Source organism: Scardinius erythrophthalmus, assembly GCF_964197995.2.
Source record: "Scardinius erythrophthalmus genome assembly, chromosome: 8".
Classification (NCBI taxonomy): domain Eukaryota; kingdom Metazoa; phylum Chordata; class Actinopteri; order Cypriniformes; family Leuciscidae; genus Scardinius; species Scardinius erythrophthalmus.
The window spans coordinates 8,451,320-8,462,030 of record NC_138228.1 but is presented as its reverse complement, the minus strand read 5'-3'; the positions used below and the strand labels follow the sequence as shown (position 1 = coordinate 8,462,030).

The 10,711-nt window shown below is 38.1% G+C and overlaps 1 protein-coding gene across 2 annotated transcripts in view; it reads left to right on the top strand.

The window, feature by feature from the left end:
- The first annotated feature begins 7,060 nt into the window (after positions 1-7,060).
- The window catches only part of bcar1 (BCAR1 scaffold protein, Cas family member), a 93,721-nt gene continuing 90,070 nt past the window's right edge, over positions 7,061-10,711 (top strand). The window contains exon 1 of one of the 2 annotated variants that reach the window (XM_081373060.1): positions 7,061-7,523. In XM_081373060.1, coding sequence (XP_081229186.1) covers positions 7,512-7,523 — 12 coding nt within the window. In that variant the 5' untranslated portion in view covers positions 7,061-7,511. The remainder of the gene's footprint in view (positions 7,524-10,711) is intronic. The other variant, XM_081373058.1, reaches the window with a different exon arrangement.

Sequence of the window (10,711 nt, the reverse complement as noted above, 5' to 3'; positions counted from 1 at the left end):
CCCTACGCTCCATCTCCACCACTGTCTGGACTGCTTAAAAAAAAAACTATGTAGGAAAGGAATCAGCAGGGTTTAAGTCACGTATCTCTGAATCACTAGTGAGTTGAGCATGAATCCTTCCCCTACTCAAAACTATAATAATATGCAAGATCTCAATTAATGTTTTAATACTGTTTTGCCATAAATGGGAAAACAAAAATTTGAGCTAAGATTTTTTATTTATTTTTTAAAGAATACTTTTATTCAGCAAAGATGCATTAAATTGAACAAGAGTGATATTAAAGACATTTGTAAAGTTACAAAAGATTTTATTAGACAAAAGATCTGTTTCTAATAAATCCTGAAATATCCTAAGAAAAAAAATTTTTGTTCCACAAAAATATTAAGCAGCACAACTGCGTACTACGGAGCCCGGGAAGTCACCTGTGGGAGAAAAACTAACAAATTTCAAACAAATAGTTTTGCAATCCGTCCGCTCAGTTTATAAACTGTTCCCTCGGTTTAACAAATCGTGCCCACGGATTAATAAACCGTACCCACGAGTTTCTAATCCTCGCGCTCAGATTTGTAAACCATAAGAATTACAGACCCAAACATTTGAACAGTGTAAATTGAGAGGAATATTTGTAGTGTCCCTCTAATGATGTTAATGATTAGAGTAGATTATTATTGCTTTGTAAGTATGTGTTATGTATGTTTCAGACTAATTTGCTGTACTGTTTGTTTTTTATGTAAATTCTTAATCCCCCTTAAATACTATGTTGGGTCTTTTGATGGGATGGGCGGCACTTCATCCTTTCACTTGAAGATAATGGTCTTGTTTACATAATTCAATCTTCCCTCTCCCTGTGCGTAGGCCTGTGTGGGCACAAAGTTTGTTTACTGCCATTTCCTGCTGCTCGACAACCATTTAGAAGGATGTTCAGTATGTTCCACACATCTATCCAGATTTCTATAATGGCTGACCCCCACAGCAGTCCCCTGCCTCTCTGCTGCATTGCTTATTTCCCAAATGGAGATGAGTCGCTGTGCTGTGCTCTGATGTTGTCCTGTGCAGACATCAGACTCTGCAGGTGGGAATTTCAATGATACTGCCAAAGTTCCCTCACTTAATCAATGTTCTCGAAGCTGGCACTGTGGCCTTTGTGTTGCACACCAATAAATTGCTTCATTCTAGACAGAAATAAATAAGTGTAGCTTCATGTGCATACAGAAACAATCAGATCACAGTGCGCATGTACTCTGCAGACACTCCATGCATCGCTGTACTCTTAATGGTGCTATATGTAAGAATGTATTAATTGCTTTATTATTGTCAATGTGTAACAAACCTTTAAAAAACTAGGTTTTCCATGACCTTATGTCTATGAAAGCCTGTATAGACTGATTTTTATCTGAAGGACTCTGGACGTTTTTGCCGGGAAAATTAAAAGGATGTGATGTTTACTGCGCTCCTGAGAGCCTCTCTTCCGTTTTATGACACGAAATGATTGCTTGCAATGTTCACAAAAGTGCCGAAAGAGCCATACTGTACTGTATTATTAATGTTTAATGCAAATGGGTTAATTCAAACTATAGTCTCACATACCCAAATCTATACATTCTATAGTTTCAAATATACCATATCACATAGCCAGATTTATATATTCTATAGACCAATTTGGAGTAGACGCCACAGTTACGTCACTTTCAGCTGCGCGCGCATGGTAGTGGCAGAAAAATAGCGGTAACAAGTGTAGGAAAAGTGGAGCAAAATCACAGAATAAGAGAAAAATGTTTTGTTGTGCCAAATCGGAATCGGAATGCAAAAAATACGGTCTTCATTTTTATAGAATTCTGTCGACGACACCTTTTGAAGCTAAACGCAGCTGTTTATGTTGCAAGTCACAGACTGGACTGATGAAACCTGCAATGATTAGTCTACTATTAAAGCATGAATTTGATTTAAACAGTAAGTCTTCTTAATATTCACATGTGCAGTTCATAAGGGACATACATACATAACAGTTACAGCATGAAATATTTAAACCTATAACATTTTACATAACTTTTAAACATAGCATATAACATTTATATCTCACAATTCTTGTCTATTTTTCTTGCATTTGCGTGTTTATATCTCCCAGTTTGTACTTTATAACTCGCAATTGTGAGTTTATATCACAATTCTTTGGGGAAAAAAAGTCAGAATTGCGGGATATAAACTCGCAATTCTGAGGAAAAAAGAGAATGAGTATATCTAACAATTCTGTTTATCCTTCTAAGAATTGTGAGATATAAACTCGATATTAACTGCTTTTATTCCGTGGCTTCCACAGATTTCTACTGCAGAACTGTCATTTTCTGCCAATAGGTAGGCTCTACCCACAAAAAACATCATCAGTGTTTGCAAACACTAAATAGGTCTATAGTCTCAGATACACCGTGAGTATTTTGGGGCATTGAATCACATTCAGTGACATTCTCTTGTACTTTACATGTGCTATGCATGAATGCGAGCACGTGCAATAAGTTGCTGGCTGCAGTTCACTTAACAGCCACAGGTGTCGCTAATAACAAGGGTTTCTGAATTCTACATATAGCCTAGTCTCAGCAGACGTGACGCCCATGGACTGTTGGCTAAACGTCTGATGCATATGGCAGACAAAATTGGAATCACTTCGGGAGTTTCGAAGTCGTCAGCCTAGAAATCTAGACGCACCCCAGCGGCAGCAAAATGTATTTTGCAGCCAGGGTAGTCTAGCAACTCTCCATTGACTTTAGAGCTGCAAAAACCTAAATTGGGTCAGGCCAATCACATCGTGTATAGAGTAGGCGGGGCGGGCTTAACATAATGACGACAGAGTTGCGACGGTTGCTGCTACTTGAAAACAAAGAAGAGCTGCTGCTTCTGGCGAACAGTCTTTCGAACCGGCTTTGGCCGCGACTCTGGAGGACTTGGAGTTTTTCTTAAAAAAAAAAAAAACATAAACATAAGTTTTTCTTTGTTTCTTTGTTCGTAGTTTTGCCGGCCAGATATGGCAAATATATAGCTCCGCTGTTGGGAAAACGCTCTGGTTGGTTGAAGCGCTGTCCTATTGCGTGCAGAGGGAATTTGAAAGACAGCCGTTTATCCCGCCCCTCGGATTGAGCCGTGTCTATGGTGAGTTGCCAGACCAAACATCTTGATGTAGGTCTGGCTTGCCAGGCTAGTATTCTACAGGATTACCAGGAGAAGTGTTCGACATGTTTTTTAACGGTTCGCCTGGAAACAAAGATGCCGTGATGCCAAACCCCCTTATGGAAGAAGCAAGCTGTTGTGTTTACAACTGTGACAATGAGCCCTTATCAGGATCAACTAAACGCTGGATTTCCAAAAGTATGTAAAATCTTCAGCGTAGACTCTTTAAAATGCGTCCACGAGTTTTACACATCAATTTTCCTGCCCCCAAACATGCCGTGGAACACAACAAACTCTGGTTGCTTTACGCTAAATGGTCATCATCGGCCAATGAAAGCTTATGGAGTCCAGACCTTTTGCCGTCAGTCTGAACGAGGACAGGGGCTGCAAAGCCTATAACATAGAATTACTATGTTATAGTTTAGCTCAACCCCTGATCAAACTCACCTTCCAGTGATTTTTCTAGTGATCCTGAAGACCGTGATTAGCTTGCTCAGGTGTGTTTGATCAGGGTTGGAGCTAAACTCTGCTTTTGAGGAACCCTGCTTTAACATGACATGAAAGCAACATAAATTTAAATTTTTAACGAAACTAATATTCGCTCCATGTGAAAAGCAATGATTCATGAACAAATCATTGTTTGAGTCAGATCTTTTCAATGAATCCAGTTCACAAAACCTGAAAGATTTGTTCACAAATTGGACAGATTCTCATTCTATTGCAAGTTCAAGTCCCTGAGTCAGTGATTTACAGATTACCGGGGAACATTATCAATGAATAATGGCATACATTTCAGTCTGTTCCTCACACAATGCTTTTGTATAGTCTTCAGAGGACTTATAATGTAAGCATATGAGATGTATAAAAATACACTTCATATTTTTATGATGCTTTTGTGTCCTTTTTGAAGCTTGAAAGCCCCTGGATTAGACCAGCCTGAGGGTGAGTATGATGACTGAATTTTCATTTTCGGATGAACTAATCCTTTAAACATGCACGCAAGTCAAATCACTCTTTCCATGTGAATAAACACACTCTAGGCATAGTGGGAGTTTAGAGAGGTAACCACGCTCATTTTTATTCATGTCCTCCCCCTTCCACTCAAAGTCAATGGTAAGTGTATGGTATTCAGGAGTGGAGAGGAGCCTGTCGTCCTCATCTTTATTCAAACGCACCTGTCCTCTCCTGATTTTACTCTCTCTCCTGGGTCTGAACACTGCTGTTAGCTCCTAAATAATGCCTTCATCCCTTTCTTTCTTTCACTTTTACCATTTTCCCAATGCTTTCATCTTGCATTGCACTTAGACATTTTGATGACACAAGTCTGATTTTCCATTCGCAATTGTCTCTGCCATTATCATCAACTTTGAATTTCACTTCATAAGACTTTTCTGTATTTCAGTACTTGCATTTCATCTCTCTTTCATCTTATCTACCTTCTTGAGTACACTTCTTGAGTGATTTTACACTAGTAAAAAATTCTGATTTATTAGCATTATTTAGATAGAATGCACTGCGTATATGAGTAAGGCAAGCAGGCCAAAATGGATCAAATCAAATGAACCCACAGATCCAATGCTGTTAAAGAGGTGTAGACCCTTAGCAGTGTTGTATAGCCTATAAAAAGACCTTTATGGAGCTACATGGCCTTAGGTGTCCACTCGGAATTCCTGTACCGTATATATAGCACAAACTTTACCTCCAGGCATGTGTATCTGTCTGTCACCAAGAGCATGACTTCAAACAGGGGCAGAAACCTTAAAAATAGACAGCGCTGTTAAGAGGACAATTATAAACAATCACTGTGATGAGAACCTAAAATAACAGCTGGCTAAAATGTTCCAAATGCCTCTTACCTCTAGGTCACCAGAGTTAAGAGGCGCTTTAAAACACTGCTGGGTATTTACTCCCTTTGTGTAAGCTACTATAAAATGCTTTCCTCCTTACAGTTCCAGTGCATTGCTTGCTGAACTATAAGCTTGATTTTAATGTCAGTACTATGTGCTGCTATTTTTTATGGCACATTTGCAAAAGCACTTGATGTCCTTTAAACATTCTTGTATTTTTTTTTTTACTCTCCAATTTGTCAGTAATGGCTAAATTCCAAACATGGAATATGCAGGGATTTGTGGAATCTTGCAGAATGGATTTAAATATGGGTCAAATGTGTTAAAAAGAGACTTCCACATTATCAAATTACACAAAATATTTAATAAATGAGCAGAGGGTGGTGGATGAATAAGTTGACAAATGAGGGGCGTTCCAAATCTGCAAGTTCTGCCCATTCAGACTCTGTATGGACCTGCTCATGGCTAATATCCAATTTCAGATCACGAGAGAGAGATTTTTTTTTTTTTTTTTTTTCTGTCTTTGCAGCAAATTCAGCCTTGGACTGGTTTGGCAGCCCACCAAAAAGATTTCCTTCTGAAGGTCTCCTTTCCAGTACTTTATCCCTCTCAACATTGGCTAATGTTGGCAGATGAAGGGAGGGAGTGTCATGACACCAATTTAACAGACATTTGAAGATAAGAAGAGGACCTTTGACTTCCTTCACACAGCTGCCCTGTATAATTAAAAGCCATTCATAGTGCTCATGGCATAGCTGTCAGTGAGAGCATTGGGAATGATACTGCTTATAATTGTCCTCCACAACACATACTTCTATCTGCTGTCTTCCAAATAACACAGTTTCTTCCTTAAAGGGAATTTCATTGTAGATGAGATGCTTCTTGGTGTTTAATCTGAAACCTTTTTGAAGACGTGCTTAATCTTTGTTAGTAACCCCACCCCTAGAACATCATCCAGCATCAGCTAATTTGAAAGGCCAGACATTTTGTTGATATCAGCATCTTTTGCAATATGCATTATTAATGGTGTTTCTTGTAAAGTCAAATGCTAGAATGTTTGCAAGTGGTTTCATCATGTTAATGGGTAATTGCTACTTTTTATAGGTCTAAAGATATACTTTCACACTATATTTTTGTTGTCTGCAGTCATTCTCATTTCTGCAGAGATGGCATGATGAATTTGTCGCTGATGGTCTGAATAGGGCTTTCAGAACTTTTTAGACATTTTCCAAGGATAGTTAGGGATGTTCTCTGTGATTTGAGTGACAAAGCATTCATTGTCAAAAGCTAAATTTCCATCCAAGTGAATTTCACAAGTGTCATCACAATCTTTTTTCATTTATCTAGAATTGCCAAAATCTGGTAGGCCCATGAGCAGCGACAAGGTATGGTAGTACAGCCTTCCATGCAAATTAAAGTTACCTGAAAATCAAAACGAACAAATTTTGTGTGTGTGTGTTTGTGTGTGGAATATTGCGGTTTTTATTATAAATGATTTATCTGTGCTCATTCCCACATCTCTTTTCTTCTCTGATGACATGCAAGGAACAACTTGTGACTCACATGAGATACTTTGGGCATTAATAAATAAAGTCAGCATGAAATACAAGTTCAAATAATATTTTCTTCCCTATTGCGATGTATAGCTGAGTGAAACGGCTTCTCAAGCAAGAAAAAATGTTGGGCGGGACTTGATTTTGAATTGTTTGGATCTTTGGATCATTGTAGCCCTCGGGTCACTAAACACGCCATCAGAGAAGAAAAGAGATGTTGCAGCAAGAGGGAGGGGAAGCTAATTTGATTAAAGATTTACATTTGAACTGATTTTTTTTTTTATGTATACTTGTATGTATTAATTTGTATATGCACGAAGTATTATTTGTAAGGCACAAAAAGTCGTTTTTTCCAAGGGAAAGTAAAACAGTATATCAATAAACAGGTTAATACCACGAAACGGGCATAAATACATCGAATGTAAATACACGCTATACTGTTCACATCGCATAATATGTGTTTATCCACAGCGAGGTAACCGGACACTGTACCTTTAAACAGAACTTGATGATTCCATCATAGGGAGAGAGCGAGGGAGAGCGCGAGCTGTGTGCTATGAACTGTCAGTGTACACTACCGCATTACAGACCAACCAAAGGCGAGTCATTCCTTACTGTACGGGGAAAAAACGAGTGAAGAAGAGAAGCGTTTTATTTATAAAAACCATTTTATTATCTAGCCCAGCAGCAGATCTCTGGAGAGGAGGGTGAACTGCGCAGCGCTGCTCGTGCGAGGTGGAGCGGAGACACATCTAAAACATTCACAATAAACTTCTCACCCCATCGAGACTCGGACTGCACCCTTACCACAGACAACATGGAATAGAAGGACTCCGAGAGAATCCTAACAACACAAATTGATGTTTTCTGCTGAAAAACCGTTAGAGGGGAAGAAACTGATCCGTTAAAATCAGCATCAAGCTCGTAGTGGGTTGAAAGAAGGAGCTCAAGATGTCTGTACCGGTAAGTTCTTCAATATAACCTTCAATCTGATTAACCGCTATGTGCAAAAGTTACTGAACTGCTTGATTTGAACTTAAATGTATTCTATTGGACGCACAGATGTTGGTCTGAATAGGCAGCCTGCTCTTGGTATATTGATGTGGTGATGCACACTGTGGTTATTTGCTACAAAGCAGCTGTTCAGGACGGCAGTGCAACTGAATTTTTGTAGTTCACTAAAGAAAGTACACGAGCTGTGTGTCAAAACCTGAGTGAGTTGTCTACCTAAAAGCATTTTATGCGTCGTAGGCGCGTTCCGATGATGCCCAAAAATGCGGTATAACGTTAGGCAGCGCAAGGTTTTGACCCACAACCTCGGAGTCCGTGAGCTGTGCACAAATAGGAAGCAGAATTTCCCCATTACAGGTTTCCATAGTACTGTACATACTTCACGTTTCTATTCAGGTAATAACAAAAAACTGTAATTTGAAATGGTATTTGAATAAGGATTATGATATTGTCTACCTAAACAAACAAACAAACAAAAAGCTTTTTTTTTCTTCCTTTTTTATCTTTCTTTTTTTTTATAACAAATAACTTGAAAAAGTGTTCCACCTCTTTATGAGCTAGGCTACTTGAAGGCGTATGTAAAGAACCAGTTTTGAAACCACCTTCGTCCTTTGGCCTTTCAGCTCTGTTGCAGCTTTAATCCCCCCCAAATTTGACATTTTCTAAGATTTGACCATGTTTTCTATGATAGTGTAAATCGGCCCCCATGCACCTTGAAAGTAATTTTCTCTTAAAACATTGCAGCCCTTTTTCAAAACACCTATAGAAATGGATTTTACTTTTCCATATTGACTGTTCCTGTCACAGCTGAGATTTATTTGTGAAATATGCATTGTGTTAACCTGTGGAACAAGAATTGATAAATAAATATGAATAATATTGTGCATATTCAAAACTAAACATGGTTGACCCTGAGGCAAGATCTGTTTTTGCACCGTGGACCTGTTTCTTCCATCGAGTCTCGACCTGTGAGGACTTAGTTCCGCCTCCCTGCTGCTTTTGGCATCTCATTTCGACATTATGCTACAAGATTTAATGTTTGCCCTCACGGCTGAAGTTAAGTGGAAGAAGTCAGTGGATTACCAATAAAGAGCTGTGGAGGATGCGCAGCCCTGCAAAACATCATTGCCGATCCCTGTGGGAGGAATGAGGATAATTTGCATGTCTTGGCAGCTTACCTATATATTTCCCCACTGCTGTTTTTAGGGGAACTGGCATCTTGATGATGTTATGAATAAATAATAAAATCACTTCTGGTCTTTGCATCTGAGTGATGAAGTCTCTTGCTCAGTTTAACTCTTTAAGACAACGCTCAGTGGCAGTTAGAAAGAATTGTGTTTGTTCAGATTCAGCATCGCATGAGTACAGATGTCCCATGCCATTTTCAACAAACAGAAGCCAGATTGCTGCTTTTGCCCCGGGGGGGTTTGGAGCTTGATCGCAGCAGCTGTTCTACCACAAAGACGAGAGTATGCTTTGCTAGTCTTGTGGCTCGTTTTCCACGCAACCGGTGTGATTGCGTTTACCTGAGACCAACAGATGTGACAGAGGAGTGAAAAACAAACGAGTGTAATGGCTTAAAGCACATTAATGTAGTGTTTGCAGCCTATTTCATCAGTAAGATGGAAACCTGAACTGGTTTATTTATTAGAGCCAGTTATCAATATGGACTTTCCGTTATTCTCGATTTGTTTCAGATTACAATTCTACCCTGATTTATTTGGGCATATTCCAGTTAATAATGGCCTTTTTTTAACATAAAGTAATGAGAACCTTCTAACTAGGTATATTATGAAAATGTTAATATGTGCTCAAACTATGCAGTTCATTTTCTATATATTTAACACAATATTTAACGCAACCAAAATCCTGATCTGTGTATAGTAAACCTTAAATAGCATTTCTTGTGTAAAACTGTTATTGTAAAATTATGCAAAATTAATATACTCAACATCTTAATAGAAAAACATTTTTGTTTGCTTGCCATTATTTTGCAGTACACACACTTTTTAATTCAGACAGCAAACACAGTTAAAGCATGACTTAATATTTTACCCAGCCCTATTATTACTGTCTTATCTATCATTCAGAAAGCCTAATTAGCTGAAATAATTATTATTAATTATTATGAATTAGTATTATTATTACTATTATAGTTTTATTGATATTTTGAATTTTTATATATCTTTATTTTTATGTATTAGTAACCTTATTACTTCACCTTAAATTATTTATTTCAGTTAGTTGCTTAAGTTAGTTAGTTAAGTTAATTTTTCAAGTTTAAGTTTTTCATCTTATATTTATATTTTAGGTTACACTTTATTTGGTAACACTTTATTTTACAGTGTCCTTGTATGTTACATGTACTTACCATATGTAATAACAGTAAATTATGCATAATTACATGCAACGAACCCTCAACCAAACCCTAATCCTACCCTAATGTAGTTACTTATTATTACTCAGTACTTAAATATATAATTACACTGTAACAATGACACCTTAAAATATAGTGTAATCCTTTATTTTAAGGCGAGGTGGTTAGCCTACATTGTACTTACTCAAATAAGTACTGAGCAATATTAATTAACTACATGTACTTACAATAGAGTTATGGTTAGGGTTTGGTTTAGAGTTAGTAAGCCTACTTGTAAATGCACAATTTCCTGTTATTACTATAGTAAGTACATGTAGTAACTACATCACCTTAAAATAAAGTGTTACCATATTTTATTTCAGTTACGGAAAATGATTTTTTTAGTTCAAATTGTGAAGACACTGTGCCACTGACCCTATCCCAACATGTGTCCAGACACATCTCCGTGCATATGAATTCTGCAAGCGTGTATAGATGCATACATGCATCCTTTAATACATGAATTCATAAGTTCGAGTTCTACACATGCTCAGCTTCATACATATTGATGGGTATTAATGTTTGGCTGTTAACGCCATTTGCCTCGGCTTTAGATCTTTATCCCATCCCCTGGACGGCTCCCAGAGTGCGCACACTACGACTGCAATCCCGTGCTTATTCCCCCCTGCCGTCCCTCAGAGTTCTGCCGCGAGAGGTTAAATGCGACGCCAGCAGGGAACGAGCTTGCTAGATCACTCTCAGACGCCTGACATTTGGTGCTTGT